The following is a 19,321-nucleotide window of genomic DNA, read 5'->3' on the forward strand; positions in this document are numbered from 1 at the left end:
TGGGCTTACATGTGTACACGTCTATCATTATAACTAATAAACAGTTGGACCTGGAAGTCTCGTGGAAACACTTCAGCTCAAAATCAAAAGAAAACGTGTGGTATTATAATCAGCATAAAGCTGTGCCAAGACTTTATAGGATCATGAAGATGACAATTAAATACATTTTCCCACCAAAATTCTCATTATTGTAATGCAAAAATAAAATCTCAAATTCATACAAGTAAGATTTGGGGTCGGTCAGATATAGTTTGTATCGAAAGAGATCGACGCAAAAGGGAAAACACAAAAACAAACTTTTACAAACATCCATTTAAATTTGTAAAGAACATCCTTACAAATAAAAAAAGTGGATCTCTGAAAGCGTCTAAGGAAGAGGTTGAGACGCATCGTAGAACCACGGATGAGTTAGGAGATACGCCAATACCACCCTTACTGACATCCCTCCAATCGCAACCCACAACATCTCTCCCTCATTAACCATTTGGTGATTTTATTGCCATCTCTCGCCATGAAAGAGACTCTCCATGAATTTTCTTGGCAATGTTTTTTTGGGTATGTTGATGGGTCTTTCCCCAACCCTCCTTGGGACTCACACACATTCACACCTTCGGACAATTTGGCATGTCCAACCTGCATGTCTTTGGACATTTAGGCCAAAAAAAAAAAAAAGCGTTTTTAGTCAGCTGAAAACGCCGAGCTATGTGCGCTTGAGAGCGTTTTGGCAGCACAGTTTTTTTCTTCAGTTAAGACACTTCGTTGCTATGATACAGAATATCCATTGGTCGGTGTGGTATTAGTCCCGCCCCTCCTCCACTGTGATTGGACGGTTGGGAAAAAAGTGACAGTGATGAGCAAGTTGAACATTCTTCAACTCTCGGCGACCTGTAAAAAATGCCGAGCACTCAGCGCTTGAGCGTTAACTACTCGCTCAGTGCCTCTAAAAACGCGACGCTCCCATTGAAAACAATTGAAAAAACACGCCAGCCGCGTGAAAAGCCGCCAGCCTAAGGCCGTGTGAAAAAACGCTTTGGTGGACACGGCCTTAGGCTGGTGGCTTTTCACGCGGCTGAGCTTTTTTTTTTTTTTTTTGCTGAAGTGCTCGCCATTTTTTACCGGTCGCCGAGAGTTGAAGAATGTTCAACTTGCTCATCACTGTCACTTCTTACCCAGCCACAGAAACAAAATATGTGTGAAATGAGACACTAGTAACACTTTCGGGGATATTCTGTATCATAACAAGCAAAGCGTCTCAACTGAAAAAAATGCTGCGCTGCCAAAATGCTCTCAAGCGCCCACAGCTCGCCGTTTTCAGCAGAGCGCCTAGCGTTTTCAGCTGGCTAAAAACGGCCTTAATTGTTGGGGAAACCGGAGACCAGAGGAGAAAACCCACCTGGACATGGGGAGAACATGCTAAACAAGATCAGATCGGCAAAAGAAGGCAAGATCGGCATCAGTATATGCCCTGGATGTTATGAAATTTCTTTGGAGAAACATGAGGTTAGCATGGGAAAGGCAAATGATTCCCAAAGCCTGGTGAAGAGCAGGGGGAGTGCTGATCCCAAAAGACACCATCGAACAGTTTCGCTAAATACACCTTCTGAATATTGAAGGCAAGATTTTCTTCAGTGTGTTGTGTGGCGCAAAGAACCTAAAACAAAAGTATTTTATTGATACAATGCTCTAGAAAAGCCTGGCATAGCAGGCTTGCACATTACAGTGTTATATGGCATCGTATTCAGATGGGCAAGGAAGGAAGAAAGGGAACTGCACGTCTGGTTCCTCAATCTGGCCAACGCCGGTTGGGTCAGTTCCTCCATCCTTCCTGCTATTGAGTTGAGTTTTTACAGGCACACATATACGAACAACAAATCTGGTAAAACTTTACTCCCAAGATTTGTAATTTTGCCTCACAACACCCAACTTTACTGCAGCACGGCAGCCACTGGAAGTAGGCCTCATGGCCTGTACTACGGCAATGGAGCTCATTATCATGAGCCAGGACATGGGTTTCATCGGACGACTACAGTTTGGTCAGCGGGTTCAACCAATATGAGCCTCGATAGATGATTTCCTGGAAGAATATTCCTGTCTGAAATTTGACCCCATACCTCCACACCTAACCCTACCCATAAGTTATCAGTGAAACCAGAGGGGGATGATGGGTGAAGTATAGTATAGATTTACAATATAAACAGAACATGTTTTTGTATTACAGTACTGAGAATATGGAGGGAAAATCGGCATTACTGTCATTAAAATAAACTCTTAATGCTCCGAAAATTAGTCTTTGTTTACGTTTCCTTCTTGATTTTGGGGTGAAATATGACCCGGACCCTCAAAGGACATCAGTTCAACCCGTATTAAACCTAAGACTTTTATTTTGAAATACTCTGAATGTTCTCAACGCCTGCCCACTGTTTGCCATCTCTGCGAAACACTTCCTGTTACCAACAAACTGGAGCTGAGCCAGAAAGAGGGGAAGAAACGAGTGGGGAAAAAAAGGAACGGATGAATGAGGATTTCACAAAGATGTAGACAAAAGACATGAGATGGCGTGACATGAGCTGTACACAGAGAGAAGGAGAAAGTGTGTGTTTGCGTGTGTGTGTGTGTGTGTGTTTACAAGCATCCCTGGGTTGCACAATTGTGTGTCACATGGTGTTTTTCCACTTCACTTTGTAAGTGTTGAATTGAACGGTACGTGCGTGTGCCTTGTTAACACCTCGGTGCCGATGCGTATGTGTGTGTGTGTGTAATTAAAGGTGCCACTTCCACCACAGTGAGGTGAAAACACTAGGAGAGAGAGAGAGGCGAGAGGTGTGTGTCTCACAGCGCAGTGAGTCTCCCCGTCAGAGCGGCCTGCAGCTCCGACGGCAGGAACACGCCGAGCTCGGTGATGATGCCGCCCGTGATCAGCTGGTGAGGGGTGACGTCGAACGCCGGGTTCCACACGTCGATCCCTGCAACCACAGACAGCGCTGGTTTAGCATCACTGATGCATATTAAAAATGAAAACAGAAGTTTTTGTAATTTTTTTCTGTTATGCCATTTTAAAGTCTCCTAATTTTGTTTTGGAGTCTCATACAGTACGTTTACATGCATCTAAGGTTAGAAAAAACTTTTTTTCAGAATTTAGGATTGATTGGTCTACTCTGATTGTTCAGATGACCCAGTCTGTTGTGATTGGTCTATTGTGCTCTGATTGGTCAGATGGCCCAGTCTGATGTGATTGGTCTACTGTGCTCTGATTGGTCAGATGGCCCAGTCTGATGTGATTGGTCTACTGTGCTCTGATTGGTCAGATGACCCAGTCTGATGTGATTGGTCTACTCTGATTGGTCAGATGGCCCAGTCTGATGTGATTGGTCTACTCTGATTGGTCAGATGACCCAGTCTGATGTGATTGGTCTACTCTGATTGGTCAGATGACCCAGTCTATTATGATTGGTTTACTCTGATTGGTCAGATGGCCCAGTCTGATGTGATTGGTCTACTCTGCTCTGATTGGTCAGAAGACCCAGTCTGATGTGATTGGTCTACTCTGATTGGTCAGATGGCCCAGTCTGATGTGATTGGTCTACTCTGCTCTGATTGGTCAGATGACCCAGTCTGTTGTGATTGGTCTGCTCTGATTGGTCAGATGACCCAGTCTGATGTGATTGGTCTACTGTGCTCTGATTGGTCAGATGACCCAGTCTGATGTGATTGGTCTACTGTGCTCTGATTGGTCAGAAGACCCAGTCTGATGTGATTGGTCTACTGTGCTCTGATTGGTCAGATGACCCAGTCTGATGTGATTGGTCTACTCTGCTCTGATTGGTCAGATGACCCAGTCTGTTGTGATTGGTCTGCTCTGATTGGTCAGATGACCCAGTCTGATGTGATTGGTCTACTGTGCTCTGATTGGTCAGATGACCCAGTCTGTTGCGATTGGTCGACCGCTTACAGCGCGTGTCAGAAACCAAACGTCAATTATCATATCTGAATTTCAGCTCCGGGTCTTTCTCAGATTGATTGGTCTACTTTACTCTGATTGGTCAAGGAGGGGTTTAGAGAGACCGAAACTTTGAACAAAATGTTTTCAGACTCTTTGAGAATTGAGGTGATGTGCAATGTATATAATGAAATTAAAGGTTTACTGACCTTGGATTGCATGTAACTATTATAGGAGACTTCAAAACAAAATTAGGAGCCTTTAAAATGGCATAATAGGGTCACTTTAAAATAAGCTAGGTGACCAATCGACTAGTCTGTTGTTGGATGTCTAGTAGTAACAGTTCTATAATTCACTCTACAGACAGCAGTCTAGCTCATATTGAAACATTGTGTTTCTCTTCAAATATAAGACAGTTCCAGATAACAAGTTAATGAATAAATGGGGGTGCGCAACCCTCCCGTCCCACTCCCGAACCCCTGGTCTCGTCCACTGTGCGTCAGGCAGGAGTTCATGAGAGTTGTGCAGTAATCGCTCTCTCCCCCCGAGACGCCGGCAGATATTAAACGCTGCAGCTTTAATTAATCTGATGCTTCTGACTCGTCTCTCTCTCTCTCTCTTCACACGTATGTAGGATCATTCCTCCCTCGCTCTCGTATCACAACCGTTTAATTAAAAGCAGCTCCGCTCAGTTTCAAATCTCACTTAAGCCCTGCGGTGTCTCACACACACACACACACACACACACACACACACACACACGCACGCACGCACGTCTCTCTCTCTCTCACACACACGTCTCTCTCTCTCTCACACACACACCTCTCTCTCACACACACACACACACCTCTCTCTCACACACACACACCTCTCTCTCTCACACACACACACACACACACACCTCTCTCTCTCTCTCTCTCTCTCTCTCTCTCACACACACGTCTCTCTCTCTCTCTCACACACGTCTCTCTCTCTCTCCCTCTCACACACACACACGTCTCTCTCTCTCTCTCTCTCGCACACACACACCTCTCTCTCACACACACACACCTCTCTCTCACACACACACACCTCTCTCTCACACACACACACCTCTCTCTCTCACACACACACACACACCTCTCTCTCTCTCTCTCTCTCTCTCTCTCTCACACACACGTCTCTCTCTCTCTCACACACACACACACGTCTCTCTCTCTCTCTCTCTCTCTCTCTCTCACACACACACACCTCTCTCTCTCTCTATCTCTCTCTCTCTCTCACACACACACACACGTCTCTCTCTCTCTCTCTCTCTCTCTCTCACACACACACACACACCTCTCTCTCTCTCTATCTCTCTCTCTCTCTCTCTCACACACACGTCTCTCTCTCTCTCTCTCTCTCACACACACACACACACACGTCTCTCTCTCTCTCTCTCTCTCTCTCTCTCTCTCTCACACACACACCTTTTTCTGACTTTGACCTCTTCACTAAAATAACCTGCTGCTTTGAACATTTACAAAACAAAAATACAATAGCTTTTTACTGTACATGCGTGCAAAAAAACAATGGCAGGTGAAAATTTACCACACACACACTAGAGTTTGCAATGTGTAGTAAGGCATAACACTAATGCACAAAAAGCTTGATAAGAAATACACTAATTATATTCCATTACTCCTATAATGAATGTCTACATTAATAATATAATAAAATTCAATATGAATACATTTACACCACATTCCCATGGTTTCAGTTAAGAGTTACTACAGTAAATCATGGTAAATGTCGGCAACCTGAGGATTGAAAAGTGAGTCAAATTTGTGCCTTTTTACTTTTTTTTGTTAAAAACAGTTTTTATTTCTCCTTCCACACACTCACCAGGTGCAGCTACAGGAACCCCATTGATGCTGGTGAGCTCCACAGCGGGACGCTCCTCGATCACGATGTCTCGCCCGCTCTCCAGACTCAGGTCGCAGGACGTGCTCGGCGCCGCCACGTAAAACGGCACCCCGTGGTGTTTGGCGGCGATGGCCAGCTGATACGTGCCCACTTTATTCGCCGTGTCACCGTTCGCAACAACCCTGTCCGCTCCAACGACGACAGCTGTGTGCACACGAGAGCGTTACAGGGGTCCTATAATGCCCTCTTCACAAGATCTCCCCGGAGTGTGTGTGTGAAGTTTTAGCTCAAAATACCCCACAGATATTTATATAGCATGTTAAATTTGTCACTTTTTGAGGGTGAAAAACGCATTGTTTGTGTGTGTGTCCCTTTAAATGCAAATGAGCTGTTGCTCCCGGCACAGAGGGCGGAGCTTCAAGAGCTTGTGTTTGTATGTGTGTGTGTTTGTTTTTGTTTTTTATACTTTGTTCGTATTAACCAGATACATTTAGTAGTATACAGTATCATATACAGAATCGACATATTAATGATCCGTCTTTTTTCCCCAGACGTTTGTTGTAGTTCTTAAAAAGCGATTTCTGTAAAAGAAAATATCTTCCTTTGCTTTGAACTTTGAGCGTTGTAACTTTGCAGATGTTGTTTATGATCAAATAGCAACATTACACACTAACTAAAGCTAGAAAAGTGAAATCATGATCCACCGCCCCTTTAGCGTCTGCCAGACCTGATCCAGAAACGAAACTCAGAGTCACCTGTGATGCCCTTCTCCCGCATGGCGAGCGCTGCCATGCTGTCTGTGATGAGGGTGGCGGGGAAGCCCTCAGCGACGGCCTCGTACGCCGTCAGTCGGGCGCCCTGGTTGTAGGGCCTCGTCTCTGTGCAGTACAAGCGCTTCAAGCGGCCCAGCGTGTGCAGCGACCGCACCACTCCTGCACGGATCAGACACACACACTCATTTCCAGCATTGCTTCACCAGCGCATGATTAAATAAGGGGTAATCGGGATGTGGAAAACACTGTTTGGATATTAAGGTCCTTGCACACCGACCTTTTCATATTCGTCATTTGGTGGCTCTGAATCGTCAAAACGCCTCTCGGAATGCTTATGGATGCGAAAAACGCAGAAAAAAATCGGAAAAACACACATTATTTTATGACGGACGAAAGTTTCGGAGGCAGTGTGTAAACGTGATTTGTTGTATTTATTTTTTAACATGCGAAAATTTCAGACATGGTGTGTAAGCAGCTTTAGTCGACCGACACATGAACAAAGAACAACAAACGCGCGTAGCCAATCAGCATTAGTATGACGGTGGAGGAGTAAGAACGAGCAAGAGGGAGATTTGAAGAAAGACTGCAGAAATAATAATGATGAGACAATACAAAAGAGAAAAGCTCAGAAGAAATCACTGGAAAATAAAGGGTTATGTCTGGGCAAGAGCTTTAGGGCCCATGTTAAAGGTACAATATGTAAGAATTTTGGGTCCCACTTTATATTAAGTGGCTTTAAGTACTATGTACTTACATCGAAAAATAAGTACAATGTACTTATTGTGTTCATGTTTTATTGTAAAACACTTTTGCTGCTATTGCGGTGTGATACGGGTAAGGTTAGGGACAGGTGTGGTGGTATGGGTAAGTTTAAGGGTGGGTTAAGGTATAAGGGCAGGGTCAACAGTGTAACTACATACATTAATTACAGATGTAATTACATGCAGGTATTTTAAAAATATAAGTATAATGTAAAAACATGTATGTACACAATTAGTACATTGTATCAAATGATTAATTGCAATGTAAGTACATAGTACTTAAAGCCACTTAACACTAGAAGACCCAGATTTTTTACCCCTCTTTTAGCCAAGTGGATGCTAACTGGCCAGTCTTTTGGCTATCATTAGCATCAATTCATGTGTAAATGTGGTCATTACCTGAGCAATCTGCAGGGGGGTTGGGGGTGTGTGTGAATGGTTGCTGGTGGCATGTTTGTATGTGTGGGAGAGGGAGGGCTGCTAAAAGCAGAGAACTTGATTGACCATGTCTCACATTGGCATGTAGGGTCTTGCCCAGGTGTAAACAGGTATGAATTAGCACATCTAATTGCATGCAGCTTGCTCTCAAATGAGAGGTAATTCCTTTTGTGCTGAGGTGGATAAAATCTCACTGCACATAGCCTACTACTTCAGTGCCCTCAAGAATTCTGTGGTGTACATATGTGTGCGAAGAAGGCAAGAAAAGAACAATTGCTTCGGACACAACCCTCCACACCTAGCCCTGGAAAAAGAGCCATGTGTCAGGTCAAACACCAATGCAAGAACAATCATGCCACTGTGCGATGTGTTCACTGCTACAGATACACATGTGGTAAATGCAGACGGGAGATACCATGGCAGTGCCAGGATTGTGAGTGATTGCTGGAATGTACTCACTCACTTTTTAATATTATTTGTAAATATGTGTACAAATGGTTGGTTTCTTTTTTATTTTATTTTGTACTGTTTTTATCAATAAATCTCAGCAACAAAGAAAAAAAAAAACAAGTGTGTTGATTTCTCTCTAAGATGGCAAAGTGAAACACAAGTTTCCTTGAAGTGGCTCAGCATGGCCCCACATTGTTTGCATAACAAAAGCAACTGTTCACAGCTGATTAAGGATATTAGCCTAAAGCCTTCCAGCCCATCGGCTGTCCTGCGGGTTTTATAGGTAGAAAAGCCAAATGGCTGCTCTCTGGGACTTCTAGTGTTAATATAAAGTGGGACCGAATTTTGTAATAAAATATCCCAAAATCACTCGCACAGTGTGATATATTTCCTGTAGTTGTGTACTTACAATATCCCAAAAGTTCCTAAAGATTTTTAATTTCAGAGAAATTCCAATTTTAAATAATTGGCCGTCCCGGAATTCCTGGTCACTTGTCGCCCGTCACTGACGTGATCCCTGGTTTACTGCTAGTCTCATACAGACAAACTAACACACATTGTAACTTTCACCACACTCACGTTTAATTCGTCTAATAAACTGACCTGTGTGAGTATTAATACAGCACTTGCGGGTCCTTATTCCTTTATATCCGCGGGACTCGCGTGTCTCTCATTAGCAATCGCGCCCTACTTTATCCCACAGTCATGTTAAAAACATGTATTCACTCATCCATAAACATTATTAGATCCATCGGCTTGACGACAAGTTCCATAATTCCACCGGAGTTTTGCGTCATCATCGTACGCCTTTGTTCTTGAAAGAGGTTAGCGACCCCTAGCGGTGAAAAAAATTACATATTGTAGCTTTAATATTAGAAACGCTGTCCAGCGCTGGAGAGACCTAAACGGGAAGGCCTAAAAACAGACACGGACGTTGCTTTGATTCACTCCACACGTGAGTTAAGGCACGTTCACACCAAGGACGACAACGATAAAAATAACGATTAAGATTTAGTTTTAATAATCTCTCTCAACATTAAAGAATAGCAGAGTTCACACCACAGCTATAACGATAGCAGCGCAGAGAAACAATATCGCTGGGATCACTACTTTCAGAACGATTTTGTTTTCCAGCTGTTGAACGACGAAACACTGACAGCCAATCAGAATCCATTTTAATTTAAGGGCTCGCGCATTTAAAATGGTAGACGACATTGTGGAGAAGTTGACAAGTCAAGAAAATGGAAAACAATCGTTCACACCCTCTGAATAAACAGTGAGAAGTTGTAACGTGTCCTAAGGCATCCAGCGCTCGTTTGGTTTCGACAACATTGCTTCTTTGAAGTTGCGGTGAAAACGACCAGGTGTTGTTTTTATTAATTCCACTATATTGACTACGTCAGCTAAACTCACTGTTAGATTGTTAGCTCATTACACTAGCTTCACTCAAAACACGTCACGCTGAGGACATCTGCTCGACAAGAACAGCAAAAACATGTTCAATGATGTTGTACACACTTTGAGACCGCAGCGCGCGAGCTTAGAATAAACAGACCGCTATCGTTAGTTTAAGCTAACTACCAACCAACTCTTATTCGTAATTACTATTGTGTACTGTACGTTCATTTTTTGTGCTTCCTTGTCATTCGTTCATCATCTGCGCTTTGTTTGTGAAGCATTATTCTGTTGTGCTTCTGCTATGATAAACAGATCCGCTCTTGGATTGCGTTCGTAACGGAGGCCAGTTAGCTAGAATCGCGCTGACGACTGCTTAGCATCATGGTTTAGCATGCAGACGGATCAACGTTCGAGACCGACTCGGAGCAGGACGGTTAGGATTGGAGTGTGAGGTTCGGAGGCGGAGCAATGAAGAAGGGGTGTGTTTGTTTGGGTTGATTTCAAACATCAACATTGTCCAACAGCGTTTTTTGAAATCCCGCTTTCCCACCTTTACCGCGCACGCACGCGGACTCACCGAGAGCTGTGCCGTATCCCGCTGTGGCGAGGCTGCCGGTGTTGCAGTGTGTGAGGATGGTGACCGAGTCTCGCGGGACTCCTGACAGGATGTGCTGGGCGCCGTAGTTGCCGATTTTTTTGTTGTCGTTCACGTCTCGCTCCAACATCTCCTCGATCCAGCCAATCACGCTGCAGCAGGGGCGTGGCCAAGAGAGAAACACATTAATACGCCGGTCTGTTATGGTTAATAATGCTTTGCTGGAGATTAAAGGTCATACATATAATTGTGGTTATCAATTTAATTGGTCTCTGATGGTGAAAGTTGGATAAAAAGTTAATTTGAACACAATAGCAAATATAATTTCCTTTAACGCTATTTATTGATTATGTTCTTCAGTTAAAAACAACAGATAATTATATTATAAATAATAGAGTAAAAAAAAACAGTAATACTGTGATTTATCACAATTTAAGACGACAGTTTTCAATATACTACGGGTGAAAGTGGAAAAATTTGAATATGGTGCAAAAGTTCATTTATTTCAGTAATTCAGCTTAAAAGGTGAAACTAATATATTATATAGACTCATTACATGCAAAGTGAGATATTTCAAGCCTTTATTTGTTATAATGTTGATGATTATGGCGCACAGCTTATGAAAACCTTTTCACAATATTCTAATTTTGAATTTGGGATTTTCATAAGCTGTAAAACAATCAAATGTCTTAATATATATTCAAATATATTAGTTTCACCTTTTAAGTTGAATTACTGAAATTAATGAACTTTTGCACGATATTCAAATTTTTCAAGTTTCACCTGTAGTATATTTTGAATGTTGTATTTTATTCCTGTGATAGAAATGTTTTATTTATTTATTATATTATAATTGAAATTAATGTTTTTTAAATCAATTAAATAAAGAAATTATTTAGATTTTATGTGGCTTTTTAGCAGTACTCTAGATAGGAGTTTGATTATTTTTTATATTAATAATAATTTATTAATACAATTTTTTTTTTTTTTTTTTATATTCCAAAGAAGTTAAAAATATTAAATTAATAATAACTAAAATATTTTTGAAAGCTAATAGCATTATTTTGCTCAGTTTTAGTTCATAACCAAGCTAGTCTCAAATAGCCACATTTTTGACAATCCTAAGTTTCTCACTGAACATATTCTGGTCAAAAACAGCAGAAATCGCATATAATGTGTGTTCAGAATTTCAATTCAAATTTAAGACAGATTTCACAGACATATATAAATGCTCGATTCCGCCACAAAATAAAAAGTGAAATTTAATCTCACAATTCTAACTTTTCTCTGAATTGTGAGATATAAACTCGCAATGCAAGCTTATAAAGTCCAAATCTGAAAAAAAAACAATCGCAATTACCTTTTTATTTTTTATTCTGTGGCGGAAACAAGCTTCGTCAGACATAACTCAAGAAGAAAAGCCGAGTGTATGATTCTGCTCTGGAGTATCTTGCTACCAAACGTGCCTCCAGCAAATCCCTGATTCTCATTGAGAGATTGAAATGCTCAGTGTCACCTGTCTCTCAGCTGCTCTGTGTTTTTCTCCATGCTCTCGTTCTCGGTGAACTCCATGAGCTCGCGCGCGGCTCGGCCCATGTTGACCGCCGTGGGGCGGGCGGAGGTCAGGTGACACAGAGACTCCCTGATGAAGGACACGAGGTCGTCGGCCCCGGCGCCCCCCCGCAGCTCCACCGCCAGGCTCAGGCACCCCACGATGGCAATGGCGGGAGCGCCGCGCACCTGCAGGGTCAAAGGTCACACGCCAGAGAGTCAGGGCCAAACGCTCTACAATGCTTCTCATTGAAGGGTTAGTTCTCCCAAAAATCATTTACTCTCCCTCATGTTGTTCCAAACCTGTATGAGTTTCTTTCTTCTGTTGAACACAGGACATTAAGAATGTTGGTAACCATTGACTTCCATTGTAGAAAAAAAAAATATTATGAAAGTCAACAGTCTGCTAACCAACATTCTTCAAAATATCATCTTTTGTGTTCAACAGAAGTAAGAAACTCAGGTTTGTTACAACATGAGGGTGAATAAATGACAATATTTTTTAGGTGTACTGTCCCTTTAAGAGGAGGTTTATTCCTCCACGCATTCGGCTCTCGCAGATCATCTATTCAAATTGATTTTCGTGATTTTAACGCTTCCATTCACGTCTAAAATACGCTAACTGATTATTAAAATTACAGGGGGACTTTAAAAACAACAGTTAATTATATTATAAATACAGTAAAAAAACTGTGGTGTATTACAATTTAAAATAACTGTTTTCAATATACAATATATTTTGAATATGTTGTAAAATGTATTTTATTCTTGTGATGGCAATGTTTTTTTATTATAATTTTATAAATGAAAGAAATTGTTTTAAAATCAATTAAATAATTTAAAAAATATTTTATGTGCTTTTTTAGCATTGCAATTTAGAGTTAGATTATTTTTAATATTTGTAGAAAAAAAAAATCAACTCTCTGCTAACCAACATTCTTCAAACTATCATCTTTTGTGTTCAACAGAAGTAAGAAACTCGTACAGGTTTGTCACAACATGAGAGTGAGTAGATGACAGAAGTTAAATTTTTTGGGTGTACTGTCCCTTTAAGAGGAGGTTTATTCCTTCACGCATTCTGCTCTCACAGATCATCCATTTAAATTGATTTTCATGATTTTAACGCTTCCATTCGAGTCTAAAATCAGCTCACTGGAATGGAAACCTACATTATTACAGTGGAAAGCCCCATTGATTAATTAACACTGATGTGTGAGATGAGTAAGTTTCACTGTTTTGAGTTTTTCTGGACACATTTTTCAAGAAAAACGTCATTTTCTTTTAAAGAGTCATGCATAGCAGTCACAGTTCAGAGGTCATTAAACAACTCCAGCAGAAACGACATCGTGTGTGTGCGGTATGATGTCATAATCCTCTATTTTTATCAAAGTGGCAGAAGTTCTAAAGGAATGATGACATCAGTATGATAACAATAGAGGATTATGACATCATTCTAAAAGTGGTCATTCCATTTACGGCAGTTCAAAGAGCGGATTACATGACTGTGATGTCATCGTGGTTTAATAACAGTATGACATCACTATTCTTAAAGGATTAGTTCACTTCTGAATGATAATGTACTCAGCCCCACGTCATCCAAGATGTCCATGTCTTTCTTTCTTCAGTTGAAAAGAAATAAAGGTTTTTGAGGAAGACATTCCAGGATTCTTCTCCATATAGTGGACATCAATGGGGTCCAACGAACGGTTTAAAGGCCCAAATGTGAGTTTCAGTGCAGCTTCAAAGTCTCGACACGATCCCAGCCGAGGAATAAGAGTCTTATCCAGTGAAACGATCGCTCGTTTCTAAATAAACTAAACATTTATATACATTTTAACCACAAATGCTCATCTTGGACGTCCACGACTTCACGCAACCACGTTGGAAAAGTCAGGCGGTAACCTGACGCATGCGGAAAATGTTCAAAATTGTGCGACATTGTTGTTTTACCTTTTATTTTTTTAGTAAATGGCGCTTGACGTAGGTCCTGTTTACACGAGAACGCTCGCGGGTAAAAAACGTAAACATATTTTATCGGATGTGCCTTTCGTTTACACGGCGACGGCGTTTTTGGGGCTTAAAAAACGCAAAAAAGTGAAACCACCCTCCAGAGTGGAAATCTTAAAAACGCTCCACCCGTTCCCGTCTAAAGGGTAAAAACGGTAAAAACGCAAAAGTCTGCTAGACAGTGAAGGCGTCGTGTACGCGCTTACGTCACAGGCATGCACCAGTACAGGAAAATAACAAAACATTATCAAACTAAAATATAGCATTCATTTCATTGACAAAAAAAAAAAAAAATTCTGAGTGACACGCGAAGAGCGCCGAGGGTTAAAGCAGCAGCTTTACCGTATTAAACATGAACAACTGTGTCAGCGTCTCTTTCACTTTCAGTGCTCCACATCGCCACCTAGCCGCCTGGAGTGCACACTACATCTAATCTCACACACTTTTGCGTCACCATATGCACGCATTTCCCCCTCATAATGCTCGTCTAAACGCAGAATAAAAAGTGATAACGCAACACCACATTTGCGTTTTCTCTTCAGATCGTTTCCGTGTAAACATGGCCATTGCACACTGAGTCCGAAATTCGCATCCGAAATTTTCGCACGTTAAAAAAGAAATACGACCTCACGTTATGTCAATCACGCTTGCACACTGCCTCCGAAACTTTCGTCCATCATAAAAAAAAACGAAATCGGTTCGATTTTCTGCGTTTTTTGCATCCGTAACAAGCAGTTTGAATGGTGGTTGAATGGTGCTTTGACAATTCAGAGCCACCGAATCACGAATACGAAAAACACATACGAAAATTTCGGACTCAGTGTGCAATGGCCTTTAGTCTTTGCATGTTCACTTTGTAAACACTAGGTTGGTTCTTCCGCCTACATCACGCGTGACCTTTCAACGTGATTACGTAATGTGTGGTTCATCGCAGCTAGCAGAAGACAAGCGTGTGTGGTTAAAAAGTATATAATTTTTTTTTTTTTAATGGCTGATGGTTTGTCTAGATAACTAATTCCTCGGCTGGGATCGTGTCGAGACTTTGAAGCTGCACTGAAACTCACATTTGGGCCTTTAAACCGTTCGTTGGACCCCATTGACGTCCACTATATGGAGAAAAATCCTGGAATGTCTTCCTCAAAAACCTTAATTTCTTTTCAACTGAAGAAAGAAAGACATGGACATCTTGGATGACGTGGGGCTGAGCAAACTATCATTCTGAAGTGAACTAATCCTTTAACTGAAAACACACTACATGTCTTTGTACCACACACTCTTGGTGAACCATCAGAGAAGATGAATGGAGAGTCTGGTGACCGTCAGTTGATTTGTCACTTCCTGTCCATTAGTGAAGCTCTCATGACAGTGACAGCGCCTGGCACACGACCAAACCCCTCAACCCCTGATTGATCAATAATTCATGCGAGATATTTGCAGTAACGACTATTAATGAGGCGCAGACGTGGCTGCCGGAAAACCAGCACCCCAACACATTAATTATGCACTGCATTAATCAAGACTGGAGCGGCGTGAGGAAGAACATCCGAGCAACAACACCTTTATGACGTCGCAAACAATGAGGGGCGGTTCGGCGGGACAGGTACTTGTGTCCAAAAAGTGCGGAACAGGGTTGAAAGGGATATGTAAATAAAAGCCCAAATTAAATCTGATCATCATATAAAGCTCGATTCATACGGATTAGTTTTACAATCTCTTTATTAACTTTTTGAAGCGTCAAAAGTGGTAGTTGCGTAGCTGTCAACGGAGGGGAAGAAAGCGCTCAGGTTTTATTGAAAATATCTTCATTTGTGTTTTGAAGATGAATGAAAGTCTTACTGGTTTGGACATGAGGGCGAGTAAATGATGACAGAATTTACATTTTTGGGAGAATTAACCCTTTAAACTTCACATGCCACCGTAAAAACACAGCATCTGATGCATCCAACTTAATTAGCAAAATAGTGCAAGAACAGAACGCAAGGGACGTTTTTTTTTTTAACTGAACACTTTAAAAAGGTGAAAACAAAAATTATGAACAATCCGTCTACCAAACAAACAAACAAACAATTAGAACAAAAACAAAACACAAGAGCACGATCTTCTGCGTGAACAGAACGTTCGCTAACGTTCTAAGTTCCCGATTGATTTTCATTTTAGGAATTATTTATTTTCAATCGTTTTCAAACATAAACAAATTATGGCGGAAAACAAAATAAGACGCACGCCTGCATTATTCACAAAACAGCGCAGACTGAACGCAAGAACGCGTCCTGATGCGCACAAGCGTTCTTCACACTTCGAATGATGTGCAGGATTCATTCCAATAGATCCGAGAGGCCAACTGGGATTCCATTAATGACATTATTAACTGCGACTCAATCCTTTAATATCGTATGGTGTGAATATATTCACCAGGCTTGCAGGGACTTTACATCAAGCGCAGGTTATGCAGATCACACATGCACACGCACGAACAAAGCGCGACCCCGTGCTCTGATCCGACACAAAGGAACCTCAGCCCGGCTTTGAGATGTTCGGATGTGTGTGAACGGAACCGGGCAGAGGATCCGTGGATCGGGCCTTCCGTACCTTCATGCTCTTGATGGCCTCATATCCGTCCCGCACCGAACGGATCTCGTCGAACACGGTCTCGTGCGGCAGCAGCAGCTGGTTGAGGATCTGCAGAGACCCGGACCGGTACCGGATCGCTTCCAGCGTCATGACCCGTATGAGATGCGGATGAAGGGATTCCGGGAGCGCTGTCGCCGATGTGTGACGGGTTCCGTCGGTCCGTCTCGTGTGCTGTGGACTCGGGGTGTGTTGAAAGCGGGGTGAATCGCGAGCGAGGTGTGGGCGTAGTTTAAAGGCCTGCCCGGACTGGGGGAAAAAAGCGCACGGCTCACGGAACCGCGTGTTCTCTCCGGTAGGAAGCCCCGCCCATCTGGCCCCGCCCACATATGTCAATCATCCTCCAGCAGAGACTGCGCGCTCCCGTGTGGTGCATTTGACATTCAGCTGAAGCCTTGTTCATATAACTATACCACAAGGCAACAATGTTAAATGTAAATATCGATTAAAATGCACTGTTGTTCCGCGAGTTTGATATTTTAACACGTCATGATGACGTTATTCACCTCAGAGGGCTTTTAAAGGGGTGGTTGATCATGATTTCACTTTTCTAACTTTAGTTGGTGTGTAATGTTGCTGTTTGAGCATAAACAACATCTTCAAAGTTGAAACGCTCAAAGTTCAAAGCAAAGGAAGATATTTGCTTTTAAAGAAAAGGACTATCAACAAACGACATTCCTCCGGGGTTAGTGACATCACCAACCCTAAAATTTACATAAGCCCCGCCCCCGGAACACAGTCCATGTTGAGAAGAGGGAGAGTTGCTGTATAAGAGTACATTCATTGTGAGTCAGCTCAACCTTTAGCATCCGTCTTTTCTTGTAAAGGAATGGTTCTTAAAACATTGTTTTGGTAATAATTTACTCACCTTCATGTCTCTGCAGACGATGTGTCTTCGTTGTAACATTAAAACGAGATGTTCACACACGTACAGATCTTTTTAGTTAAAGTGAATAGGGACTAGTTGCGCCCCAAAAAATAAACAAGTAATAACTGTATAATAACTGTAAAGATTTACTAATCAATCATTCTAATTCTATGAGAAAATAAAAGTACACCACTGCTATAACGATAACGACACAGAGGAACGATATTGTTAAATGCTAATGATAAAAACATTGAGTTTCAAGAGCTCGAGCATTTAAAGCGGCAGACACAAAAATAGAATGTTATGGTTATTTGCTGTTGTTTAAGCTAATATACTGTATCGTTCTTAAACGGTTATTATGGCGCTAAAAAAATACGTGGGCAGTTGGAAAAAACAAGTTCTCCAGATGCATTTTTTTTTTAAAAATTGAACATATTTGTCCAAGACGCTAGCCTGGCTAACGGCAGACCTAATTCTTGTTGAGACCTGGGTCTGGGAACCACATGTTAATTTTCTCGTATTTGAGGCGTGGTTTACGAATGCCCGGCGCCGTTTATTGGGTGCTAAGAATGTCTATCAAAAGCGCCTGTACGCTCATAGCCAATCGTTTCCATTATACCAGATGACATATGTAGAGCGACAGAAATTAGACAAGGAAGAAGACGATGGGTAAGATATTTTTGTGTAAAAAATGATGTTCAGCGACTATTGCCGTTTGAGCAAGATAAACACGAGGGTCGAAGGTATATATAGATATAAACAAACTGCTTAGTTGTGTCGCATAGATGTCGTCATCGTCTTGCTGCTCCCTCCCCGTTCTGTGATTGGTTCCCTTGCTGCTCCTTCCCCGTTCTATGATTGGTTCCCTTGCTGCTCCTTCCCCGTTCTGTGATTGGTTCCCTTGCTGCTCCTTCCCCGTTCTATGATTGGTTCCCTTGCTGCTCCCTGCAGATGCCTCATGTCAAGTATGGACAAGCTATTGGAGTACATTTATAACCTACCTTTAAGTAGTTTTTTTTAATTGTTTCGAGAATGAAGTCCCAGGCCAGTCCCCCATTGGCTTTCACTGTACGAAGCAGCCAGGACATTCTGCAAAACATCTCCTACTTTAGTCATACGAGTTTAGAACAAAAAGTGTGAGTAAAGTCCAGTTTACCCCAAGAACGATAAGTATAAAGATAACGATAACTTACTATAACTAGCATACACACCAACCGAGGATGATATCGTTGTTTCGTCGCCTGTCGCTTTAAATGCTCGAGTTCGTTAAAGCAGGGTGGATTCTGATTGGCTGTTGATGATTCCCGCGCGGCTTCCCTTTTCTCACAGAATTAGCGCTATTATCATCATCGTCATCGTACATGCAGTGAACGAGCCTTAAATGATGACAGCATTTCCACCTTTAGCTCAACTTTTCTTTTTAATTATTAGCCATTAGACACATTAACAAATTAATGCAGCTTTTAAAAAATAGACCCATCATCAGAACGTCAGTACTACATACACAAATACATACATTAGCAGTGATTGCCTTCAATACGCGGGTAATAAACCTCATCTGTACTGGAGTGAGTGAGGATGATGAAGACGAAGGCAGGCTAATGGGGTTCAGACACCATCCGAAAATAATGAGGTTTTCATGGAGACGAGGCAGATTTATGTCTGGCTCTTAAATGAAAAACAACGAAAGAAACAAACACCCCCATACAAGAGTTGATATGACTGACTGAATCACACAGAACCTACTGAGATCTAGAGACGTGTTTCTGCTCTACACACACACACACACACACACACACACAACACGGGGTCAGATTGTGGCGTTCAGGGGTTAAAGTTGATGCCCTTTTGACTCTGAAGTCGACAAGTGAAGAAAAAGAGGCGACAGCTTCCCTAAAACACGCTGAATCAACACACACACAACCTCAACATCACATTTCCTTCATTATCACCCAGATACGAAATCTCTTTATACACACACACACCCCGTTTGATTTCCTCTCACGTCTGTTCTGCAGCGGGGGTGCG

At 42.0% G+C, this 19,321-nt stretch overlaps 2 protein-coding genes across 3 annotated transcripts in view; both read right to left on the reverse strand.

Annotated features, from left to right (window-relative positions):
• Window positions 1-2,276: 2,276 nt before the first annotated feature.
• mri1 (methylthioribose-1-phosphate isomerase 1) lies at window positions 2,277-16,770 on the reverse strand. 2 transcript variants are annotated; one of them, XM_079616311.1, is made up of 7 exons: window positions 16,387-16,770; window positions 11,756-11,979; window positions 10,222-10,391; window positions 6,580-6,756; window positions 5,804-6,028; window positions 2,834-2,963; window positions 2,277-2,464 (listed from the first exon to the last, which is right to left on the reverse strand). In XM_079616311.1, exons 1-7 carry the CDS (start codon window positions 16,516-16,518, stop codon window positions 2,404-2,406), a joined length of 1,119 nt encoding a protein of 372 aa, XP_079472437.1. In that variant the 5' UTR covers window positions 16,519-16,770; the 3' UTR covers window positions 2,277-2,403. The 2 variants fall into 2 exon arrangements, with proteins under 2 accessions (XP_079472437.1, XP_079472438.1); XM_079616312.1 differs by lacking the exon at window positions 2,277-2,464 and having other exon boundaries at window positions 2,696-2,963; window positions 16,387-16,733.
• Window positions 16,771-18,699: 1,929 nt separating this feature from the next.
• cc2d1a (coiled-coil and C2 domain containing 1A) overlaps window positions 18,700-19,321 on the reverse strand; it is a 20,959-nt gene continuing 20,337 nt past the window's right edge. The window contains exon 29 of the mRNA XM_079616434.1: window positions 18,700-19,321. This exon is cut by the window's right edge and continues 1,652 nt beyond it. The gene's annotated coding sequence lies outside the window, so the exon portion shown is untranslated.

The sequence above is a fragment of the Phoxinus phoxinus genome (genome assembly GCF_949152265.1).
Source record: "Phoxinus phoxinus genome assembly, chromosome: 6".
Lineage (NCBI taxonomy): Eukaryota > Metazoa > Chordata > Actinopteri > Cypriniformes > Leuciscidae > Phoxinus > Phoxinus phoxinus.

Bases quoted from the DNA above. Each gene is read 5' to 3' on its own strand.
- mri1 (XM_079616311.1), bottom strand. From the start codon at position 16,518: ATGACGCTGGAAGCGATCCGGTACCGGTCCGGGTCTCTGCAGATCCTC. The intron at 11,980-16,386 runs GTACGGAAGGCC...TTGACCCTGCAG, and splicing joins AGGCCATCAAGAGCATGAAG to GTGCGCGGCGCTCCCGCCAT. The intron at 6,757-10,221 runs GTGAGTCCGCGT...TGATCCGTGCAG, and splicing joins GGGATACGGCACAGCTCTCG to GAGTGGTGCGGTCGCTGCAC.